Source organism: Protopterus annectens, chromosome 5.part1, assembly GCF_019279795.1.
Source record: "Protopterus annectens isolate FY-2018-M chromosome 5.part1, PAN1.0, whole genome shotgun sequence".
Lineage (NCBI taxonomy): Eukaryota > Metazoa > Chordata > Ceratodontiformes > Protopteridae > Protopterus > Protopterus annectens.
The window spans coordinates 441,019,531-441,046,112 of NC_056736.1; the positions used below are offsets into that span (position 1 = coordinate 441,019,531).

The following is a 26,582-nucleotide window of genomic DNA, read 5'->3' on the forward strand; positions in this document are numbered from 1 at the left end:
AAAATATCTATTCATCTATAGCTCCTCTGTGTTTGATGTGAGGCACGTCTGAAGTGGTTCCTGAAACTCCGGTGAAGAAGAATGAAGCAGGCTATCTTTTCATCTGGGTTCTGCCTTTGAAATGTGTTTTTGAGCATCGACAAGATGCATTTTGTAAGCGGTGGTAGTGACTAGTCAGAGGTGTGATTATTTGCCAATGCCAAATAAATATTTCATGTAGTTTATTAATCCCTCAACATCTCCACTTAATGAGGTACATAACAATGAAAGGAAAACCTTGACAAGTCCTGGTAACTACACAAAACAGGGCACAGTACTTTAGCGCAGAATTGGCTAGGATATTATAAACCAAACCTAAAAGCAAGTAATAGTAAGCACTGAACAGTTGTGAAGTAATGACTGCAAAGAGAAAAGACTATGAGGTGGTAAGTGTTAGGGGAACATGCATGAGGTGATACTCCAAGAAAAAGTAATTACTTTTAAATGCATTTTCATCTAATTAGATGCAAATGCTGGGAAGGAAACCATTCCATGGCAAGTACAGTACTACCAAAATGAAATACAGATACCAAACAAGTACATTCAGAAGAAAATGTTTTTTTAAGTTGTCAACATTTGTTGATCATCTAACATATTTCAGCATTATTTAAATAATATAATAAAACAAGGTACATTTATTGATCAGCTAACATGATTCAAAGTTGTATTGATAGTCCAATAAAGTAAAAAAGGGTTGGCCCACATATAATTCATGGGGTGGTACCTGTAACTGCATTCTGAACACCATGCTTATAACAATTTACTCTGCAAGTAATAAGCAGGTTTCCATAAAATAATTTAGAATAAAAATGAACATATGCTGATTATTTTGCTCCCTTTATACATGTTGTTGGAAGCTCTTAGCCAGAATTGGTCCCAGTGATGGACAAGACTGAGTACAGAGAATTGAAGCACATTGAAGAAAAACTGCTTGTAGCAGTGACTGCTACCAAAGCTGCTTAGTAACCTGTTCTTTAGTTTTTATACTTTTTGTCCCTCTGCTTGCTAACCATTGGCCCTCCTTTGACCTGACCAGACCATTCATTCCTCCATGGACAAGAGCAGGCCATCATACAAGAAGCCATTGGTGTTTATTGAACTAGCCTTTAATCCATCCCCATGGCAGCCATGGCCATTAGGCTCCAAAGTACCAGTGACCGAGGTATACATATTTCCACATGTGCACAGATCCCTGCCCACTACAGTGCCAGTGTACTGCTAAATGGATGCATGAATGTTTACACTCCTTGCACCAAGCTCCCTCCTCCACCCTAGATGGGTGAACTGGCAAGTAATCCGTAAGTTTGAGATTGCACACTATCAGGGAAAGGGCACATTCCCAAGCCCTGGGATTGTGCGATTTTGCATACCTGTCAAGCATCTGACTATCTCTTTAGTTCAACAAACTGTGTTAAGTAATAGATGCCAGTTTTACACAGATTCACTCAAATTTGCATCTCTGATGTAGATGCATACATATACATATATACGGCTATACTACATTTCATCTAAGAAACTTTTTCTCATCACAAAATATCTAAAAAAAATTAATCTAAAACACATTTAATCTAAAGAATTGAATCACATTTCATCTAAAATTTCATGTACAGCAAATACTCCTCCAAAATGTTATACCCTTACTTAAATGTCCTAACTCCCTAATTGCACAACTGCAGAGAAAACCACGTACAGTGAATCACGCAGATGCACAAACACAGAGTTGTGTACACGGAGGTACATGTTGGTTGGCATTAGCAACGGACAAATTGTACCCTAGATTAATTTGCCTTGTAATTCCTATAATCCTAATACCATAAACCACACCAGCATCAATTCTTTCTAGCCTGCAATACCTTTCTATCAAATTTGATTAGATTAAATGTTTCAAATTAAATTTTTTAGATATTTTTAATTTAAACAAGATGAGTCTTATTACAAACATTCCTTATCCATGTATATGCTCACAAACACACACATACATGTGTATATAAATATATATGCGTAGATGTGTATGGTGTTCTACAGTATATATCTTACAGTGTAGTTATGAATTTCAAACATTGTCAGACTTAAAGCTTTTGAGAAGAGGCCTCTTAATACTGTAACAAGTATCAGATTATAAGCAGCAGTAACTGCAGCTGTGTCCATACAAGCTCAGAGTTACATGACTTGTATTGCGCACCTAAACCCATCCAGAAGATAATGACCAAATTTAGCTTCCACTGGTAAAGATATGAGAAAAACAGCTTCCGTGATAAGTAATTCCTGCTGTCATGAAGAAATCTGCCAGACTGTTTTATCCTTGGTTGCTTCAGACTGGGTTGTTTATTTACTAACAATATTATACTTATAAAAAGCATGGTCTCCTGCTTTGGTAGAAAGAGAGAGGAAAACTTTATATCAGCCAAGGATATGTAATGTTTTCATTACAGTTTATCACTAACAGGACTTTATGTTAATATATCAGAAAACCATGATTGTGGATTATGGTGGGATTTAATACTTACTTGTAAGATTTGCTCCCAAGGGTAAAGAATGATGAAACAAATGCTCTGGCCTCATGAGATTAAATACCACCATCACCAACTTCTCTACAATAGATGATATAAGCAACAATCGACAAACACAAACTTCAGTGTTATGAAATGTAAATCAATGACTGCATAAAAATGCTTGTATCATCTACTGCCTACATTTGAAAATACACTGTAGAAAATTTTGTGATGGCAACTGATGATTTCTGTATTTCTTTTGAGTTATGCCATGTCAAATATGTACTATCCTGTCATAGAATATTTGACTTGGGACTCTTGTTGGTGTATGCTGCTATCAGATTAGTTCATGGATGTGATAATCATTATGGTTATTATAGGTTCATAGGTTCATAGGAGATTACCAGGCTAACTGTCCAAGAGCCTTTACAAGCCTAGCCATATTTAATCTAAGTTTCCCAATTTTCAATAAAAGTTCACAGAGGTATGAGGCTATGGCATGGTATGTAATACCTACTGCCTCTGTCCATGAGGGACACGAGCACTAGCCCAGGAGTAAGTTTACTATTACCTACTCATTGATCAAGGTTGGGCTTGAAGAGGGTCAAGGAAGGGCTTTGCTTCATGTGAATAGGAAGCTTGTTCCAGAGAAGGGGTAGTCTCTGAGAGATATATTTATCTCTCCAACATGATTTATTTATGTCAGAGGCTAGGTTAAGATCCCTGGAAGAGGGACCTTCATGCAGTTTGATTTACAAATGTGTAACATTTCCATCAGGGCCGGATCAGAGACTGCCTTGTAGGCCAGATACAGACTGCTCCTTAGTAGTCTGTAGGAGACCGAGTACATTGGTTGGGGGTTTCAGTCTTTCCGTGCAGGACGTATTTTTTATATCCTGTATCTTCCTGATGAGAAACCTCTGGGGGGGTCGCTCCACCTGTTGCAGATTTCTGGTGAGGTACATGCAAAAGGGTGCATTGTACTAAATTATTGGTCTGATGAGGGCTGAGTACAATGGAATTATAATGTCCTTTGATCTCGATACCTTGCCCTTACTTATGATTTGTGCCACATAGAAGGACTTTTTCACCACTGTGGACACATGGTGGTCAAAGTTCAGAATACTATCAACCTGAGCACCCAGATCACATACCACTGGGTCTACTCTTAAGGGGGTGCTGTCTATAGTGTAATTAACTGGGGTATTTGCTTTTCCAAAGGGAATAATTATGGGGTTTTTTTGCATTTAGTTAGCTTCAATCCATGGCTCTGGCACCAAACATTTGTCTGTATTAATCCTTTCGGCAGGATATCAGTATCACTTGGGGATTTAGTAATTGCCCCCCAATTTATAGTCATCCATGAACTTGGCCAGCCAAAGGCCATCTACAGTGGTCTTAACTTCTGAGAAATAAATACTAGACAACAGAGGGCCAAATACAGAACCCTGTGGTACGCCACTAGTGGCTGGCCTCTTGCTAGAGGTGAAGTCACCCACTTTGACAGTATGTGCCATGTGGGTGAGCCATTTGGCTACCCACCTGGTGATGTAGGGAATTATTCCCATTTGAGAGAGTTTCTCTATAATACCTGACTGGGGAATTGTGTCAAATGCCTTGGTCAGGTCAAGGTAGGCATATGCACAGTCTTTCTCTCATGCATGGCTTTGGTGACATTCTCAAAGAAGTCAACCACATTTAATAGACATGATCTACCCTTAATGAATCCGAAGTGGGTTGGGGCCACAGTTTGGAGATTACCTATGTCCTTGTTGATAAGGTCTGTGATGATTCTTTCCATTGCTTTGTAGATGAGGCTAGTCAGGCTTATAGGTGTATAATTCCCTTTGTCAGTTGATGGTCTCCCTTGTGCAGAGAGATGACTGTTGCTGTCCTCCATTCTGCTGGAACACAGCCCGTCTGGAGGCTGTGGTTAAATAGGAATCCAAGTGGGTCTGGTAGGTCATGTTTTAAATTATTTAAAAGGCAACCTGGGATGTTGTCAAGGCCATTGATGCTATGTTTTTAACCTTAGAGAACACAGAGATAACCTGCTATCTTGAGATAATAGATTGAGGAATCGTGGCAAGTATACTTTGGGGATGACTGGTGGGGACAAGGCTGTGAAGTTTGATCCAAATCTGTGAGATGGCAGGTGTCTATTTCCTCCAGGTGAGTATTGGTGATGCCCTCTACAACCAGATGATGCCCTCTACAACCAGATGTGTGCATAGCTGGGTATTCCCCTTAAGCCAGGTGTGTGCATAGCTGGGTATTCCCCTTAAGCCAGGTGTGTGCATAGCTGGGTATTCCCCTTAAGCCAGGTGTGTGCATAGCTGGGTATTCCCCTTAAGATCTTGCATGCAGTTAGAAAATACTTTGTGATTTTTCTTGGCTAGGGAGTTTATTTTTGTTTCATACTTTGCTTTTCAGGACTTGACCAGATCTCTAATTTGACTGTTTAGACTAGTGAGAGAATTCTTCTGCTCAGCCTGATCTTGCTTATTTTTGGACATTAGTTTCTTTCTTTGGTTGTATAGCCTGTTTATACCAGGGATCCACCAGGGTGGCTTGTTTTTCTGGCAAGACGTGGGTTTAATCCAGTCTGGTACTGCTGATTCTGCTTAAGTGGCTATACAGGGTATTAGTTTAAACTTCTGAACAGGATGCTGTATATTTTGGGTTTGGGGGATCTCTGAAATTTCTTATGCCATTGCTTAGTAGGACATCATTGTCTTGGAGAAATTCTTTAGCATTGTAGAGTTTGATGGGTCTCTGGCTTTTTATTTATTTCAAAGGAGACTGTTTTGTGGCCCGATCTTACCAAAGAGGGCATTACATCGGAGGGGTGCAGTGCTCCCTCATGTTTGTGAGTACCATGTCTATGATATTTGATCCTCTTGTGGGTGTGCCAGCCAGCTGTTCTGGAGCATTTGCATTGACAAAGTCCAAGAATCTCTGAGCCTGCATGTTAGAGGTCATGTATTTGCCCTAGTCAATGGTAGGATAGTGAAAATTACCCATGAGTAAGGTATTGGGCTGCATGGTAAGTGACTCCAGTAAGTCCAGGTATATGGTATGTTTTTCCTGGTTCATAGTGGGGGACATATAGCTAGCGATGATGTGGTAGGGGATTTTACCTATGGTGAGTTGGACATGGAGTAGCTTGGGGTAGTTGTACTGTTTGATCAATCTTGAGGTGTACTTATCTTTTATAAAGATGGATACACCTCCTCCTTTGGTTCTTTCTTGCTCAGTTGGTGGTCTGAATGTATGGACAGTGTTGTAGCCTTGCATGGCCGGGGTGCTTTCCACGGCTTTGAAGCATGCCTCAGTGACTGCACAGATGTCAGCATTTTCCAAGGTGAAGAGTGCTTCTTAGGAATGTAGTTTCTTATTTAGTCTTCCAGCATCGAGAAGCAGTACCTTGAGCTTATCAAGAGAAGATTTTGTTATGTTGGGAGGTTAGTTACTTTTTCACTGCCTAAAAATGCACTATAGGAGTAGCTTAAGCCTTGGCTTCTATCCAAAAGCCTAGGGGAGACAGGTGCAGACTATCTCTGGTAAAGCAGAGTGGGCTGTCATTTTTGTCTTATCAGGCTGTCAAATATTGGATACCTTTGGAGTGACACCAAAAGTTAAGCCAGTTGTTAAAGTCAATCATTCTTTGTTTGTATTGTGGCATCATCCTTGGTGAAGGTGGAATGCTGCTGAAGGCTAGGCTCATACCTGCTGATGACATATAATCTGAAAGTTCAATCACGTCACTCTTTATATAGTCCAGGGAGGTACATCTCAGGTCATTCACACCCATATGGACTATGACAGAGTCATACTGGTACTTGTGGCTGAGTGACTTGAGTGCGTGTGTGAACTGATGACAGGCAGCTAACAGCAACCTTCTCCTTATCCAGCCTGGTGAGAGGGACATTTACGTGTCTCACTATGGGGTCTCTTAGGATCAGTACGTTAGGTTTTTGGGTGTTTCAGCTTATGAGTTTGTTTGTTCAGACACTGGTGTACATAAATATATGTATTGTGGTTCTTGTTTGCTTATTGTGTGTATATGTAGTTTCTGAAAGCAGCTTTTGGGAGGCCTCTGAGTTTTTGGTAAGTTACTAGTGAGTACCTCCGCATATGTGAGTTTATATGTCAAATCCTTATTTAGTGTGGGAAGTGATGTGTACGTGTTGACAACCTGCTTGGCATTCACTTTTTCTATATGTGACAGTCCTGCCTCCATTTTCATAGTATAACTACAACTCTCACATATAGTATTTGTTTGTTTCAGGGTTAAGTGGTTGTCAGAATACATGAGACAATTGCTGCATTGCCTGAGGATACCCATCTCCATCAGGCTGGCTACAGAGATGGTTGTAACCTGCCCATCCATTACATCAGTTTGTTACTGTCGGCTTTAGCAGGGAAAGGAATGGATTAATTAAACTGAACTGTGCCGGTAGGACAGAGACTATGAGTGGGAGCTATACTTTGTGTAGTCTAAGGTTAACCAACTGAGCGATGCTGCTCAGAATGAATTCTAACTTCAAGGCATTTGCTTCTATACAGGGCCCTGCTAACAACACTGCACAGCAGTTTCAAGCAAAATCGAGTCTTATTTAAGTCAAAAGGGAACAGATTTTAAGCTAACTACCAATCAGGAGAGCACACAATATGCTTTTCACCAGCAATCCCCAACTCAGATAGGTTTAGATCAGCACATTTCTGCCACAAGAGTGCAGATAAAACCTTCTTAATATAAAATGGATGCTTTAGAGCCCAAGTTAAGAAGACCACAAAATCTAGATAAACAGCCCTGACTGTCTGACACAATGTATTAAGTACTTAAAGCAGCAATAGAACAATACCATTTTTTATTAAAAGTGCAGCAAATACAACAAATCTCACAGGAAACTAATAAAATGTGATCACAATTTTCAATATAAGTGTAAGATAATACTTATTTTAATCTTTTTAGCAGAGACTTGCCTTAGCTGTAAGCAGATTCACTGGAACTCTCTGGCATAGTCACCAAACAGTGAGCAACTCTGAGCAATTAAGCTAAAACCCATGCAAATGCAAGGCTTATATACTGGCAAAAAGGAACAGGTTTTAAAGTAAATTCCAATCAGGAAGTCACACAATAAGCCTTCCACCAGAAATCCCCAGCTCAGATAGGTTTAGATCAGCACATTTCTGCCAGAAGAGTGTAGAAAAATCTTCTTAGTATAAAATGACTGGTTTGGAGCCGAAGTGTAAGAAGGCCATACAATCTAAATTCAATAGTCCTGACTATCTGATACAATGTAATAAATACTTAATGCAGCAATAAAACAGTACCTTTTTTATTAAAAGTGCAGCAGATACAGCAAATCTCACAGGAAAATAATAAAATGTGATCACAATTATCAGTAGAAGCACAAAATAATACTTATTTTCATCTTTTTAGCAGGGGATTGCCTTAGCTGTAAGCAAATAAACTGGAACTCTCTGGCATAGTTGTCAAATGACAAGCAACTCTGAGCAATTAAGCCAAGACCCACGCAAACGCAAGGCTTACATACAGGCAAAAAAGAACAGGTTGTAAGCTAACTACCAATTAGGAAAGCACTCAATAAGCCTTTCATCAGCAATCTCCAACTCAGATAGGTTTAGATCAACACACTTCTGCCACAAGAGTGCAAAAAAACCTTCTTAATACAAAATGGCTGGTTTGGAGCCCAAGTGAAAGAAGACCACACAATCTAGATGCAACAGCCCTGACTATCTGATACACATGTAATAGGTATATAAAACACCTGTGAGTAATTAAGTAAGTATTAAGTATGGCTCACTAGAACTTGATGTGGGGCACTTTATGTAGTTGCACAGTCCTGTACAGTAGATAAAAATAATTTTGTCTTCTGCAATCATGTGGTCATGGCAGGTGCATATTACATGAATGCAATCACAATTTAAGTGATTTTTAACTTGGACATAATAGTTTATAATGATGAATACATGAAAATCATGGAGCAAAATAATTACATACTGTATGTGTCGCCTGTATGCTATTTATAATCGTATGTTGCCTATGAAGTGTTATTACCTTCTACTGGTGTTAGTCACTGATTAAGGGACTGTTACAATATTTATTTATCTGCCAGATTTCTCTTCGGATTGGTTATAAGAAATGTTATCAGTCAGCCCTGGCCCCTGGCTGATGATTGGGTAATAACAGCAATCGACAAAATAATACTATGTAATCAGATAACTATTATTGTTGTAAACTAATATGTTTAAAGCACTATACTCTGAAGGTACTACTGTATTTATCTGAGTACTGAGTATATGCTAGTTAAGTTTTTAGTACATGATTGCATAAATGTTTGACATCAGATAACAAACATTTTTAAAATGGAAAGCTACATCGTATGTCTTCATGGTTTTGTGACATTTTGATCCCCCACATAAGGAAGATCTGGAGATTCAAAAATGAAAGGGGTTGTAGCACACCTATTATGCATTTAGCCATTAAAGTGATTTTAGTCCATATTCTCAGTGGAAGAATAACTGGTTTCCCTCACAGACTTGTCTTTAAGTCCGTTTATTCACAGGTCTGCAAAAACTAAAATCTCAAAATAATATAGAAGGAAGCCACAATGCCTACAAAGTACTCTATGGCCTGCAAGGAATTTGTCATGCCAAGTGACTAATCAAGAGTCATAGAAGTAAAAGATAATATTAGCTCTCATCTGGGACTGGAACCTAAGAACTCCAGCATACTGTTATTCCAGCAGCAGAGATGCCAGCACGGTACGCTGGAGAGTTTTTGATTGAGTTCCATATGTCAGCATATATTAGCCTTTCAATTTTGTGATTCTAACAATGCCTAAGCAGAGAACTTTCTCTGTATTTGGATGTATTGGTGTATGCATGCCTGTGCATGTGTGTGTTTTTGTAATTAAAAAAAAAATTTAAAAAAAAAACCCAGCTCAAATGGCTTAGTGGTAAATTTAAGCAAGAGTCATTATTCAGTAAGACTATTAGATAGAGCTGCAGAGGCAGAACAGAACTGAGATTCTTATTCTTCCACTTTTAGCTTTATATTTCACCTTCAGCTGTACTGTAAATAGGGACTTAAAGGCCTTTCAGAAGGAACATCCATTTCTGTTTTAAAAGTGTATTTTTTTTTTGGGGGGGGGTCCTTGTAGTAATTTTCATGGCTTGCTTCTGTACTGCTGCTCCATTCAGGCTTATAGTTGGATTTAATTCCTCTTCTAATATTCAGTAGTGCTTTTCATTGGGTTGTGAGGGCAGTTTCGTCCATCTGCTCTATAATATTCAGTAATGAATCAATTGAAGTACACAGCCTTGTTGAACTCACAAAGCGCTGCACTTTATCCAAGTTATACAAGTACAGACTTTTCTAGTTAACTCTGGCAGCTATTGATGTAACCTATACAATCCCATACAGAGTATACTGTTAGGACACCTCACCTTGGCTATGAAATTAGATTAACAGACTTGACTGAGGTAGTGGAATTAAAAAACAAGTCACAAGAAGTATTCTAGTTTTCCCTGAATGTAGTGCACACTGAGTTTACTCTCACACCGTAATCTGAGTAAACAGTTGTTACTATAGTAAGGTTTTTAAAGATGTTGAAACAGGATTACCAGCTCCCACAATTATATCACTTCCTTTATGTGTGACATTCACTAGGACCACCACCTTCACCCTAAGGGGAAATGTCTGCACAGGAATAAGAAAAAACAGTATAACCTAAACAGAAAGGGAGGGAGTATACAGAACATTATGCAACATAGAACTAGTTTTTGATACTGCAGCAAGGCTATCCACCCAGCGGTGAAAACATTGGATCCAGGTAATTTGGTTTAATTGACTAATGTTTGATGTATCACACCAGCACTATGTAATAACAGAAAAAAGGGGGTCAATGACGCTGATGACTGTTTTTTGTTAATGCTTGAAATAAAATGTACATCAGCTGTTTATAATACTGATTTAGGCAGTGTCCTTTTTGAATGACCATACATATGTTACTGTAACTTGACCTGCTTAAAGATAAGGTTTAATGTGCCTGGTTTCATGTACACTGAATCTATAAGCAACTGGTACCCTCACTCCTTTTTTTCCAAAAGTACTCCACTTCAAGTTGGTCTGAAAAAAGGTTACTGTTCAGTTAAGGACCCATTGAATGTGGTTGTTATGGAAGAAAAGCTAGCTGCTTTCCCAGCACAGCTGCACATCTTTTTCTCCACTCCACTGTAAAGTGTTAGCCAGTGCAGTGTTCCCAGGACTGAGTTAACTGTTTTCCTTGTTGTTGTTGTTAAACCATTTTCTTTAAAAAAAAAATAACTTTCTATCAACAGCACCAAGAGTGCCTGAAATGCCTTTGGAGGACATTCTAAATTATCAGTCTTTAAAAACATGCTAGACTGACACCTAGAAATGTGCATCCATTCATCTCTGAGAACAGTGTCATTCTTTATACGAAATGTTCAGCTTGTTCTCAGCACCTGTTTCTAAGCAATCATGTTGCTAAGAATGCATCCTCTCATGTTCTCTCTCGTTGTCATACACACGCGCACTCACATGTGCACGTGCACACTCATTTTGGCAATGATTATCACAAGCATAAATCTGACAGCCAATTCCCAGATACTGTACTATGTATCTATTTCTGGATTAATAAATCATCAAAACTTAAGACTGTTTGCTCATTAGTACCACCTATATTATTTCCAGGGTTCACTAGACTGATTGTCTTTATCACTTAGATATGTCCAAAATTAGCTGCTGTGGACAGGTAATGTGTTGGAGGGGTCATTATTCACATGCTGTAATAATATGCTCATCATTGCCCCAGTGGGGCTGCATTTGATGACACAGAATTAGTATTACACTGTGCTGGGAAGCATGAAACAAACGTGATTATAATGGGTTGGCTGCCGAGGGCCATCTACAATACAGTAGCTTATTCCAGTGATAATATCATAGTGAAGGGCTGTGCAAATGACATATATGACTGAAGCATAGAAAGGACAACTAGTCGTAAGTATATTGTACTTTCTATTCCTGCTCACAGGCAACAGGTTATGTTCTGAACTGAAAAACAGCAATAGATCAAAAGGTTTTTCAGGAAGAGATAAATCAGAAATAAGCAGAGTTCTTCCACACCTCTTCTGTTAACAGGACAGCAGAACAATTAACCACAATTTTATTTGCAACTACAGTACACTAGATTTCTCCTTAAATCATAAATAAGCTTATCCAAGACAATAATATTGCAGTATATACTGCTAGATTCCTAACCAGCAGGTGTCCGTTAATACTTGTAAGTAACTCTCTACTACAGCTAACAGGATAACAAAAATGATATGCTTTATATTTCATATAAATTAATAATTTCTAAACCTTATTATATTGTCTTGATAGACGCTGAAAGCAAACTGTGGGTGGCCTATACACGATGCACAATGCTGCATTTTAATAGTCACATGGCATTTTATACATCTTCATTATCTGCTAACAAGAGTTAAAATTCAGGCAAAATAAAGAGTGGTATCACACGCCTTAACAAATTAGTGTACCTGACAAAATTCCCTTTAAAGGTGAAACTGTGAAAGTGGGAAAAGCAAAATTATATTTTCACAAGGCACTTAAACCGTAAGACATTTTGGAAATCTATCAACTGCTTAATGCAATATACAATTTTATAAACAGGTGGTTCAAAAATTCAAACACCCACAACAAAATCAAAGCCTGAGGAAGTTATAGATTTCTTCCAAGCAACCTGTTCTCAGTTTTTATAGGTTTTAGTTTAAAGAAATATTCAGGGCATTGGAGCACTGTTTTAAATTGTTCATCTTCACAACAACAATGAAAAAAGTCTGATAAGAACAAAAAGTTAAAATAGAAACCAGAAAGGACTTCTTACCAGCTATGCAGAACAAAGTTATCCACCATAATAAAGTTATACCCATGTCCAACTTCTTTTCGATTAAAAGAGGGAATCACAAGAAGAGACTGTAAATCATTCTGCATGTAACTGTTATCCCCTGCCTCCCAACCTTTTATCTGCTAGACTGAATAGCATACTGTGAGAATGAATCCAGCTTTAAAATGGATCATACCATTCATTTCATGGGGGTGCTGCATTTCCGAAACTCCATCCAGTAAGACTAGCAAATGCTTATGTAGCCATCTAGTGCAAAACTTACAACATAAATTACATATTAATCTGACTATTTTTTCTATGCTTATATTAAATTTGCAGATCTATGTAATACAAGATTCTGTTGCAACTATAGAGAAATAAGTGATCTGTTTAATATCTACACCTTTCAGCATCACCCCTATACACCAGCAAGCGTGTGCATGCACACACACACACACACACACACACACACACACACACACACACACACACACACACATACACACTCTGCACTCACTCCGTAGCACATGCATGTGGTATTTGCTTGCATTTTCCTCCATCACATACTATGCCACTGAATGTTTTGTGAATATAAGGTCATCTTAAAAGATGGGGTACTACATAGTGGGGTGCGAATATAGCACTAAAGAGTGAAGAAAGTTCGTTCAGAATTTCCAGTTTTACTGCGAAGTGTCAGCTGCAGACATGAATCTAGTTCAACGCTGACAGAATGGCTTAGTGAGGGAGCTTCATCTATCAGGTTTGACTCCCAATCTAGAGACTGACCTTATGCCCAGTGCTATCCCACCATGCTCTATACAATGGATCACTCTTTTCTTCATCTGCTTTCACCCTGTAATATAACAGAGAGAATTTTAATGAGCTTCTAATCCCCACAAACATCTCTGTGCTGTGGACACCTGCAACTGCAAACTTTTCTCTGGTCATGCCCAAAATGCAGCAAAAAAGGCATTGTTAAAAAAGTCATATTGATGACAAAATACAAATCAAACAAACAGTCAAAAAAAGATGCAGTTTGACATGGACAATTATGCATTTTTTCCTGTTTTGAAATAGCTTGCCACTGACTGTATATAAACTAAGTGCTTTTCAACCTTTGGTCCATTTTGCATATAGAACACATTTATTTTTTTGTTTATTTTTGCTTACTGAGAATGACCTGCTGAGACAGAATTATACATGGTGGCTGAAAAGCACTATGCAGAGTAGATCTGTAGAGCAGCAGGTAACACAAAATCAAATATATGGTCAGGCGGCCCATAAGACTGTAGCATATTTTCCAGGAACATGAAATGTGTGTCTTAAGTGTTTCTTCCTCTCTGTCTGTCTATATAAAACTACACACACACACACACACACACACACACACACACACACACACACACACACATATATATATATATATATATATATATATATATATATATATATATATATATACATATACATACACAGTTCCCCTCAACAATCCCAAATTACTAAATGCTCAAAATTCAGTAACTCAAGACTGTAAAGTCGAAAATGCAAAAGCACAAATGCAAATATCTCAAATTCGCTCTTATGCATGTCAGCTACAGGACGGGAAGTGTGTGAGTTGGGATGTTTTATGGAAGTGAAGGTAAATGAGTGTATGTGTGTGTTTTGTAAGTTGTGCGTGTGGGTTAGGGTAGGGAGGTGGGAGTATGAGTGTGAGTGTTGGATGTGTCTGTGCATGTGTGATGTGTTTGTGTGTGTGCGAGGCAGTTTAAAATGTCTGTGTGGTGGGTTTTTTGTGTATTACTGTGATCTCGGAGTTAGAATATATAAGTAGGGGGGTGTGGAGGGTGCAGGGGGGCTTGCCCCCCTGTGTACATGTAGTGTTGGGCTTGTAGTTTATGTTATGTGTGTTGTATGGTTTGCGTGTTGTGTGGTGTATGTGTTCTGTATGTTCGGGGTTTTTTGTTTTCCTGCTTGTGGGTTTCGGGATTTTTGTTGGTTTGACTTTATAATTTCGAGTTACTGACTTTCGAGCATTCAGTAATTCGATATTATGAAGGGGAACCATACACACACACACACACACACACACACACACACACACACACACACACACACACACACACACACACACACACACACACATATACAAATTTATGTCAGATGATCGAGTTTTCAGAAACTCGAAATTCATATGGACGAAACCATATGATCGAGTTTCTGAAAAATGAAACATCAAAAAAACCCACAAAAATCTACTTTTTTATGTTTATGCAGGGGGGTTAAGCCTCCATGCACCCCCCACGCCCATTGCAAATTATATATACCAACTCTGAAATTGCACTACGGTGAAGAAAAGGGTATATTTTCCGAACCTCACTGTACAGTGATCTCCATTCAACAGCTTGGAGTTTTCAAAAACTCAATCATATGGTCTCGACTATATGAATTTCCAGATGTTCATCGTGTTACCCTGCTGCAGTCATCACACTTGGGTTATCCTGTCGTCAGGCGGTCCCGCAGTCGGCCGGATTTCCAAAGTCTTAGTCCGACGTCGGTTGCTGTCGCCTCCTCCCTGACGTCAGTGTGCCAGGGGTACATATACTGCAACCGACGCCATTTTCTTCAGTCTTTCTTGCCGTGCAGTGCCAGAAGCAGAAGCAGTTCGCAAGTGCCGGTCGGCCGACTCCTGAGATTGTCAAATTCGAATTTCAGACTGAAGTCTTCTATAAAGCTAAGTACCCCATTGGGGAAACTTTTCTTGCCTCAGACAGATGTCAGAAAAAGTTAACAATTGTATTTCTTGTGGGAAGCAAATACCTCAAAAGAATTTTCATTCTTATTGCATACCTTGCCTAGGCCCTGATCACGACGTCACTTCTTGTCGTTTCTGTGCTAGGTTTAATAAGCGTACTATTAAAAGATTATTTGATTTCGCACAACACTATTTTGGTAGAAAATTTAACTATAACATGCCGTCCGAGCTACAGACTACCGGCGTGCACAAAAAGCCCAGGGACAAGGACAGACAGCCAAGGCCTACACCCGATTCCAAGGCCTCGGTTGATCCGGTCTCCAGTTCTCCAGTTATCAGTGAGGCTCTGACTCAGCCCCTGACTACTGCAGTTCTGGTACTCAAGACCGCTACGGATATTTTGACGGAATGTACTAGGCCGACGCAGCCTTTTACTTCAGGCCCTTCCGACGATTTACCTTCTAAGGACGTCGGTGCTTCTGAAATGCCATCGGTTTCTGAGGGCGTTTTCAGACCGACGATTCTCACAGTCAAAACGTTTTCTAAGTCTAAGACTCCTTCTAAAGCTAAAAAGACTACACTTCAGTCTCCTGTTCAAGGCCCTATGCCTAAGAAACAGATGCTCAAAATGGATGAAGATTTGATTTCTCTTATCAGGGGTTCACAGCCTCCTCCTGACAAAAGGCCTAGACAAGAGGAAGATTCTGCTTCTTCTGAACAACTTTCTATTTCTTCAAATTCCTCTGAAGACCAAGACTATTCCTACTCTCCTTATGAAGATTCTGATGCTGAGGACTCTGTTCCCTCAGCTTCCCCTCCTGAAGACTACTCTTTTGGGGAAACTTTACACACTATGAGGGAACATTTTCACTGGGAAGGTCAGGATTACTCTGATTCCAAGAAAAGGCTCAGAGAGTTTCTTTTGCTCCCCCAACACAGACCTCTAGCCATCCCACCTGTTTTGGACATTGTGGATGATGTTTATTTAGAATCCAGTTTCAACCCAGACTCTCTCCCTCCTTCTCCGGCTAAGCCTGACAGATACTACAGAGTACCTGATTCCCACAAATTTCTTTACAAAAGCCCAGTAGCTGACCCAGAGACTATCTCCCAGGGTCCCAAGGGGGCTAAGGCTTCCATGGCTAAAAACCCAGCACCTTCTGAGAGGGACTCAAGAGCACTAGACAGGTGAGGAAAAAAGGTTTACACCTCAGCCACATTAGCTATGAGAGCACTAAATTGTCAATTTAATATGCTCAAGTATCAGCAGTTTCTAATCTCTCAGTTAAAACAAAAGATAACCTCTCTCCCTCAACAATCTGATTTGAAAGAAGTACAGGATTTGTTGCACGCCACCGAGCAGGTGGGCAAACATACCTTACAATGTGGGTTTGATTCTTTGGAGGCCTCCTGCAGAGCAGCTGTCACTGGATCAATTATACGTAGGCATGCCTGGTTAAAGGAACAAAGTCTACCTGATCATGTTAAAGCAAAACTACTGGATGCACCCTTACAGCAGGATGTTCTTTTTGGAGTTAAAGCAGAAGAAGTTTTAAAGAAAATGGAAGATAAGGTGAAATCAATGCAGACAGTCAAAGATTTCCTACAAGTACAACCCCCTCGCTTCAGCAGAAACTGGCCAACAAAAAATTGGTCCTTTCCAGCCACTGACAGACCTCAGAGGGGTAAATACAGGCGCCCAAGGGGCAGAGGACAACCACAAGCCCAGTATAAACCTCGCCAATGGGGCACTCCAACCCAGAAAGGAGGAGAAGACAGGTCTCAACCCACCAGAAGGCAAACCCAATGACTTGCACCTCATCTGGCCAAACAAAGCTCTTTTGTCAGCCCCCTTGGGGGGAAAACTAACACTTTTTGCAGACAACTGGCACATGGTCACAAAGGACAAATGGGTCCTAGACATAATTTTACGAAGATACAGATTCCACTTTCACACCTTGCCAATGAAAAGAGGAATGGCAAACCTGCCACTAAATCAAAGGGCAGAGGCTCAAAAACAAATTACAACTCTCATGGCCATGAGAGCCATTCAACGGGTACCGACTCAAGAGCAAGGCCAAGGATTTTACTCAAGGCTCTTTCTAGTACCCAGAAAGGACAATGCTTGGAGACTATTTCTGGACCTTTCAATTCTAAACACTTACTTACAAGTCCCAAAATTCAAGATGCTAACTCTACAGCAGCTACTTCCCATGTTGGGCAAGGAAGCATGGCTGGTAACGTTGGACCTCAAGGAGGCATACCTGCATGTCCCTATCAGACAAAGTTGCAGAAGATACCTCCATTTCATTGCAGGTTCAACCCACTACCAATTCTCTGCACTGCCCTTTGGCTTATGTACTGCGCCCAGAGTATTCACAAAATGCCTGGCACCAGTAATTGCATACTGCAGACAAAGAGGAATTCAAATATATCCATACCTGGACGACTGCCTCATCCAAGCAGAAAGAAAAGACATTCTCTTACATCATCTGGCTTTTGTGAAGCATCTACTAAATTGTTTGGGGTACACAGTAAATGAAAAGAAGTCAAAACTAGTACCCTCACAAAAAATGACATTCCTGGGTGCCAGCTTGGACACAACAGCCCAGAAGGCTTTTCTTACACCAGACAAGCAACTACAACTGACTCAATATTTCAAAACAATGGCAACAAAGACCCAATTAACTGCAAGAAAAATTCTGCAGGCTTTGGGCTTCATGGCATCTTGCATTCTGGTAATACCATTTGCAAAACTGCATATGAGGAAATTACAGTGGTACCTAAAAACTGTATGTTCTCAACACAGCCACAGCTTGGACACAGTGATATCTCTCATTCCCTGCCTTCAACATGAATTTCTATGGTGGGCACAGGCATGTCACCTCAACAAGGGTCAGACTTTCACCTTGCCCCCAACCAGGCAAACTATCACAACAGATGCTTCAGACTATGCTGGGGTGCACACATGGCAGGGCAATGCATTCAAGGCCTGTGGACTGCAGAACAAAGAAAACTGCACATAAACCAAAAAGAGATGCTAGCTGTACAGAAAGCTCTGACGGCCTTCAAGGATCTACTACATCCAGGACAACTGGCAATAAAGACAGATAACACCACAGTAATGTGGTACATAAACAAACAAGGGGGCACACATTCCTACCCTCTTTGCAGGCAAGCAATGATCTTATGGAACACAGCTCTGGCCTACCAAGTCCAGTTACAAGCTCAATTCCTGCCAGGACAGAAAAACACATTGACAGACGACCTAAGCAGAAACATCAAGGATTCCCACGAGTGGAGGCTAGACCCACAAATATTTACAATGATAACTCAAAAATAGGGCCTACCAAATATAGACCTGTTTGCCAGTCCTCAAAACTACCAACTGACAAAATTTTGTACAAGGACATTCCACCATCAAGCTTGGAAAGTGGACGCTCTCTCCTTCAGTTGGAAAAACCTGACAGCATATGCCTTTCCTCCATTACCTCTCCTCACAAAGGTTCTTTTGAAGGTCAAAAAGGAGAAACCTCGACTGATTCTTATAGCCCCAGACTGGCCACGCCAGCACTGGTACCCGCTATTGAAGAATATGGCTCACAGCCCACCATGGATATTGCCTCAAATACCTCATCTGCTCACGCAGCAAAACAAACAGATTCTACACAGCCAGCTAAAAACCTTAAACCTGGCTGCATGGCAAATCTTCTAAACATCCAACCAGCCCCTCTATCACAAGCAGTTCTGGATGTTATTCTGGAAGCCAGGAGGCCAAGCACCAGGAAGGCTTACTCGGACAAATGGAAAAGGTTTTCTGCCTGGAACCAAGCTAAAGGACAAGACACAACTCAGCCTCATATGCCTCACATTCTGCAGTACTTAGCAGAGATGTTGCACAAAGGACTTTCCTTCTCCTCAATTAAAATCCATGCTTCAGCTATTTCAGCTCACTACGACACGAATCCACCTTTATTTTCACATCCTCTTCTAAAGCAGTTCCTCAGAGGGGCAAAAAACATTAGACCACCTAGAAGAGCTCCTACACCAACATGGGACCTCAACTTTGTTCTGGAGAAACTAACATTACCTCCCTTTGAACCAGCTTTCTCTGCAGACCTTCAGTTCCTATCTTGGAAGACTGCCCTGCTCCTGGCAATAACTTCTGCTAGGAGAGTCTCAGAATTACAGGCACTAATGGCAGTGGAACCTTTCCTCATTTTCCATCAAGACAGAGTTTCTCTACGAACTAATCCTTCCTTCATGCCTAAGGTGGTTTCCAGTGTAGCTTTAAATCAAACCATCCATCTACCCACTTTCTTTCCCAATCCACAGAACAAAGGTGAGAGACTCTTGCATTCCTTGGACATTCACAGGCAGCTTTGTTACTACTTGGACAAAACTAAGGCTTTCAGAAAAACTGACCAGCTCTTTGTATCCTATGCTACACCTTCTCAAGGGAGGGCTATATCCAAACAAACCATTTCTAAATGAATAGGCATTGCATACGGTTCTGTTATACCCATCATGGGAAACCAGTTCCTCCTACCATTAGATCCCACTCTACCAGGGCAACAGCTACCTCTACAGCCTTTCTCAGAGGGGTTCCTACCAAGGAAATTTTAGAAGCTGCAACTTGGAGTTCAGTACACACCTTCACCAAACACTATCACTTACCTCTTTATTCTAAGTCCAGGGCGGGCTTCGCCACTGCAGTTCTGCGGGGCCTCATTGCCTCCACTAACCCTCTATGATTCCTCCACCCTACCTTAGCTTTGGGACTCAACCCAAGTGTGATGACTGCAGCAGGGTAACACGATGAACATAGTACAGTTTTGTACCTACCATAAATGTAGATGTTCGAGTGTTCACCCTGCTGCAGTCCAGGTTACCCTCCCTCCAACCCCTCTGAACTTCTGGCTAAATCTCTGCTATGCCTTACTGATGTATTTGCTTATAGCTGAAGGGATTTTATGTTTGTACAGTGTTCACACCATTTGGTACTAATTTTGAGCACCTTTTTAGGGGCACCTGACATCTGGGGCAAGAAAAACTGAAGAACATGGCGTCGGTTGCAGTATATGTACCCCTGGCGCTCTGACGTCAGGGAGGAGGCGACAGCAACCGACGTTGGACCAAGACTTTGGAAATCCGGCCGACTGCGGGACCGCCTGACGACAGGATAACCCAAATGTGATGACTGCAGCAGGGTGAACACTCGAACATCTACATTTATGGTAGGTACAAAACTGTACTTTTCTGAAAACTTGATCAACTGATAGGGATCCATATATACATATACACACAGAGACAGAGACTATATATATGTGTGTGTGTGTGTGTGTGTGTGTGTGTGTGTGTGTGTGTGTGTGTGTGTGTGTGTGTGTGTGTGTGTGTGTGTATATGTATGTATAGGGATATATATATATATATATATATATATATATATATATATATATATATATATATGTATATATCTATATCTATATATATATATATATATATATATATATATATATATATATATATATATATATATATATATATATATATATATGTACACACCCCCCACAAAAACTCCAGCACAAGTAAACCAAGAAAAATATGAAACGAAGCAGTAAAGTGAAAAATTTATTCAAGCAACAGTCTGCCAAACAGACCGGTTTTGCCGCATGGTATGATCAGTGTGTGTCCCGATGCAACAGTACTGGATACTTAAATACATAGGCCCATTTAATGGACACCTAACCCCAAAACCCCCTTCACATGACTATATTAAACAGTAAAAAACTACTGCACCTTAAAATGCAAAGGTGCAAAAAATACCAATTACAAAACCTTCATACCAGATGTGCCAAGGAAAACTCCCACTAAAATAAAGAGTATACAAAAGAATATACAATATATATATAGATAGATATATAAAAAAACATACTATATCAAAAATTATTATGAATACTAAAATATACCTATACATACCCCCATTTTTACCAGTGGTCGTTCAAACCAGGCTTAAATAGAGCACCCAAATTGACTATCCACATATGTTCTTTTTCAGTCAGCAAATCATGTTTATGACACATATCTAAATGGTCCCCTACAACCTTATCTATCCCCAAAAACACAAAATGTGCAGTATTGTGTTGTAGTATATGTTTATATAATGCAGTATGAGTGTGTTTACATTTAATATCACTGATATATAATGCTATCCTCTGCTTAAGTGCACAAGAGATTTGTCCAATATAAAAGGAGCCACATTGGCACACTGCTATATATATCACCCATTCACTAGTGCACTTAATTAAATGCCTAATATCATACACTTTAGAAGTATTAACTGTGAATGATTTGGTCTTAGAAATCAATTTACAATATTTACAATGTCCACAATAAGTACTGCCCACTATTGTGTTCTTAGACCAGTTCCTATCGAAATTATGACCCTTTTTACATGAAGAAAAATGCTGTCCCACAGTCTTCCCCTTACAAAAACTTCTACATTGTTCATCCAACATAGACTCAAAAAATGTATCAGATTTTAAAATGTGCCAATATTTAGATATTGCTAACTGAATTTTAAAAGTATTATTTCCAAAAGCAGTGATAAATCTTTTTTTTTTTTTTTCCCCCACTAGTATGTATGTTGCTCCTTGAATCATTCAATAATTGCATCCTAGAGCCCAGCAAAGACTGTTGATATGCCTTTTGAATCACTGAATCTGAATATCCCCTATTAATAAACCTGGACTTAAGATGCTGTACCTGTTGGGTATAATCACTGTCATCAGAACAAATCTGTCTGATTCTCTGAAACTGAGCTTTCGGAATGTTATCAATAATGTGACCCCACAGATATACGCATGCACAAAAGAAATGGTAATGTGGTCAGAAGCATTAAGAAAAAACATAGCTGTATAGTTCTGAGCTCAGTATTTGTAATTAGGCACACAAATTATTGTGAACTACACAAAAAGTAGACGTGACAATATAAGATCCTGTGTTTAGAGAACAAAGCTGTGGCTATCTGTAAAAGAAAAATACTTTAACTGGACGTGTTAAGATGCACTTAAATTACAGAAAAAGTCAGCTTATGATCAAGACCAGAAAACAGACTGTACTATGGTGACTAGGTACTACAGTGATCGTCATGTCTGCAGGAATATGATTAGTCACTGTTGGGGAATTAAGGAGGTTTGAAACCAGGAGTCACAACAAATGCTGTAATTCTAAAGTGAGTCATTGCTGTGTTTGAAGGCAGAGTGTGACTCATTATCCATTGTAATGCCTATAAACTTCAAAATGAAGTTATTCTGAATACATTTTGGATGCTGGGAAGAGCATTCTTGGCAAACATCAAGCACTGGAGCAATACTACTTTCATGAACTTTAATTCAGGAATATTCCTGCCACAGTACTGGAAACTCAAAACAATTAAAGAAATTAAAAAGGAAAGAAACCTACTGCTTAAAAAGGAAAGAAACATACTGTTTCTTGGGATCTACTACAGTGACACTCAGAACCTTACAGGATCATAGGTTCCTCGGAAATCCAAGGCAAATGAGGCACAAGGCAAATTCTGCCTTGCCAAATCCCACCACCGTGTTCTATCTCGCCTCTCAAAAATAGCAAAACTCCCTGTGTAAATGTATGGGTACCCATCCAATCATCCATGTTTAATTTGAAAGATGCTAAAATGTCTTTTTTTAATTTGTAGGGGAAACCTGTTCCAGAGATTGGCTATGCACTGGGAAATAAATTTGTCTGTCGAGTGTGTTTTCATTTGTGTACTAGTAGAGATTTAAGTTAATTGCTCTAGTGTTTGTAGAGCTATTTATTTGTCTTATAAAAATACATGAGATCAGGATGGATGGGGCTTCTCGTGGTGTGGAATGCAAGCCATAGATCACACCACAAGAGTCTATAAGAAACCAAATAAAACTATAGTGCTTCAAGCCTTTCCTGGTAGCTCAGTGATTTTTGGCTGACCATCTTCTTGGTTAGGAACTTCTGTGGCCTTTCCAGTTGTTTCAGATATCTAGAAATGTAGATACTGAAGAGGGCATTATACTTAACAATTAGTCTATTTAAGGCTGCATACAGAAAGATGATACCATCTTCTCACTTGGATGGTATGACTTTAGATTTTAGTTGCGCTAATAGAAAGATTTTATGGCTACTGTTGCTACATGTTGATCAAAGGGAAAGCAATTATCAAACCAGATTCCATGATCATTTTGGAGTGGTCTATGTTGAAGACAAGAGTTGTTTATTAAAAGTGACAATACTACACTTTTGCACATTTAACTTTAGCCCTTTACTCCATAAAATATTTGTTTATGAGCGTTAGTCTCTGCTATAATACATGAATATGAGAGGAAGATTTGACAGTAATGACCAGTTTGCAGTCATTTGCAAACTTAGTTAACCAAAGATCCTTATTCCTGGTCTGGAGGTTGGAGAAGTAAATGCTGAACAGGATGGGTCCCAGCACTGATCTGGGGCACGTCTGTAGTTAGCTTCATACTTTCTGAGAAGGCACATGCCACTTTAACTATATAGGCTGTATCTTTCATTCAGTTAGCTATTGACCTTACCATGTATGGATTTACTTTCAAGGCAGTTAGTTTATTAATGATGCCAAAAAAAAATTTCTGAGCTTGTTTCCTGCCTTTCCTATAAGTTGTCTAGTCGGGTCTATATTATAGCATCGAAGTTCTCTAACACTGAATGTTATAATATTGAACCCGTAAAGTCGAACGCTGAAAACAGCAAAGGTGCAGGACACCAAATTCTTTCCCAGGGAAAGAATTCGGTGGGCCGTTGCTGTGACTTCGCTGTTTTCAGCATTCGATATGTTGGAGCATTACGGGTCGAGTTCAGGTAAGTGTGTGATTGTGTGTAGGTTAGGGTTGGGGGTGGGTTAGGTGAGTTTTTGTGTGTGTTTGTGCTGTGTGTATGTTTCTCAGAATAGCAAATTTTTTCCCTGGGAAAATATTCGCTATTCTGACTGTTCAATGTTTTCACACTTTGGTGTTTAGGGTTCGATATTATAACATTCGATGTTAAAGAACTTCGATGTTATGATATAGACCCATCTAGTCCAGATACAGATTTGCTGTATCCAGGACTGTTTGTAAGCTTCTGAGCCCCCAAGCCTTTCTGTGTTGGAGGGAAGCCTTCTAGCTTAATTTTGTTTCTCAGAACTAGCCAGTTTTCTAGTTTCAGCACTCAAATCTGATTCTCTGAGCTCCGCACTTGTTCAGAACTCATTGTAAGCACTAAATAAGCTACAAATTACTACAGCACTCAGCTTTCCTCACTTGTCTAGAGAAAAACAGTTCTTAATAAATAAGTACCTATCCAGGCATGTCTAAGGGTCAGCTCCCGGTGTTTTCTCCTGTCTACCTGATGAATCTGGGCATCTTGGTGCAATGCAGCAATTGCCTCATGTACACAGAAAACCTTCTCCGCCTACCACCCAGTACTACAACCTGTGAGAGATGCACTTATATAACCAAACTGGAAGCAAAGCTCTCTTCACTCAAGACTGGACTAGACAGTCAAGAGGAGAAGGTAAACACTTGCACCACACCACACTCATCACATAGTCCCTCAAAACCTACACCACCAAAACACACACATAGAAACACAAAACACACACCTACATTCATGGAGGCTCTCAGAAAAATCTACCCAAGCAAGGCTCTCAAAAAAATCTACCCAAGCAACAGGGACCTCCAAAGCAGAAACGCAAGCAACCTCCACCACCCAACACAACCTAAATGATACATAGCCCACAAACTCAGTGTGCCACTCAACCACAGCCCATAAGGCATAACAACGTACCTAACACTCTAGTCATAGGTGACTCTATAGGCAGGCACACTGATGTTCCACTCACCAGGCTAAACAAGGAGAAAGTCACTGTCAGCTGCCTGTCAGGTGCCAGGATCCACCACATAATGCATGCACTCAGGTCACTCCACAGCAAGTACAAATATGATTCTGTCATTGTCCATGTTGGTGTGAATGACCTGAGACGTACCTCCCTGGACTACATGAAAAGAGACATGGAGGAGCTTTCTGATCTTTTAGCCCAGGCAGGTATGACCCTAGCCCTGAGTAGCATCCTGCCATCACCCAGAATGATACCACAGTACAAGGACAAAATGATTGACTTCAACAATTGGCTAAGCTTCTGGTGTCATTCTAAGGGGATCCAGTATCTGTCTGCCTGGGATGACATGATCGACAAACCACAATGCTTTGCCAGAGATGGCTTGCACCTGTCGCCCTTGGGATTCCGGATACTGGCTAAGGCTCTTGCTACCCCTATAGTGCCTTTTTTAGGCAAGATTCAAATGACAAATTCACCACCGTAACAGGTACAAGCAAGCAAAAGCTGACGGTAATGCTACTCAATGCTAGAAGTCTAAACCTCAAAATGTGCTCACTCAGGCACTCCTTAAAATGGAGAACATCATCTGTTCAGTGACAGAGACCTGGTTCAAGGCTCCAGAGAGCACCCCTGCATTACCAGGCTATAATTCATACAACACCTTTCGGCCACCTAACTTGGACCGAAGCACTAAAGGCAGAGGCGTGTCCATATTCATTAAGGATATCCACACCTCCCAGCTAGTTGCTCAGCATAATGCATCTAAGATTATCCAAGTGCAACTAACTCTGGGCAAGACTGCAATGCAAATTGTAGCTTGCTACAGATCCCCCACCATGCCCCAGGATTCCCACTCCTCATTTCTTGATTCACTGGAAAATATTAGGGTACAACCTAACACTCTAATAATGGGTGATTTCAACCACCCCACCATTAAATGGGAAAACTACTCATGTACCAACTCTTGTGCGCAACATTTTCTGGAATTCATAAATTCCAATGCCTTGGATCAACTTATCCACACCTCCACCAGGGGCAGCAATACCCTAGACCTGGTCATTACCAGCATGGACAACCGGTGTTCCACACCAGAGGTCAATTCCTTGTTGGTCAGATCCGACCACAAGCAAATCACCCTAGACGTCCACATCCCAGCCCCACCCCCCATGAGGGAAACCACCGTAAAAAATTTCTCCAAAGCCAACTTCACACTTCTTAAGACAGAAGTGGCAAACTTCACAACACCCATGCTGATGGACAATAGAGATACGACTGCTGAATCCTATACAATTGCACTTTATAAGCACTTACACAAGTGCATGGATCGTGCAATCACTAACAGAACCAAGATGCTATCCTCCAAAAAAAGGAAGTCAATCTGGTGGTCCCCTGCTATAAACAAACTCTACAACAGAAGAAAGAAACTGTTGCAAAAAAGAGTAAAATCCCGTGATTGG

General features: G+C 40.1%; 1 protein-coding gene across 3 annotated transcripts in view; it reads right to left on the minus strand.

Annotated features, from left to right (window-relative positions):
* Positions 1-12,623, minus strand: part of ILDR2 (immunoglobulin like domain containing receptor 2) — a 2,395,614-nt gene extending 2,382,991 nt beyond the window's left edge. For all 3 annotated transcript variants that reach the window (XM_044073090.1, XM_044073088.1, XM_044073089.1), the window contains exon 1: positions 12,473-12,623. In XM_044073090.1, coding sequence (XP_043929025.1) covers positions 12,473-12,518 — 46 coding nt within the window. In that variant the 5' untranslated portion in view covers positions 12,519-12,623. The remainder of the gene's footprint in view (positions 1-12,472) is intronic.
* Positions 12,624-26,582: the final 13,959 nt, after the last annotated feature.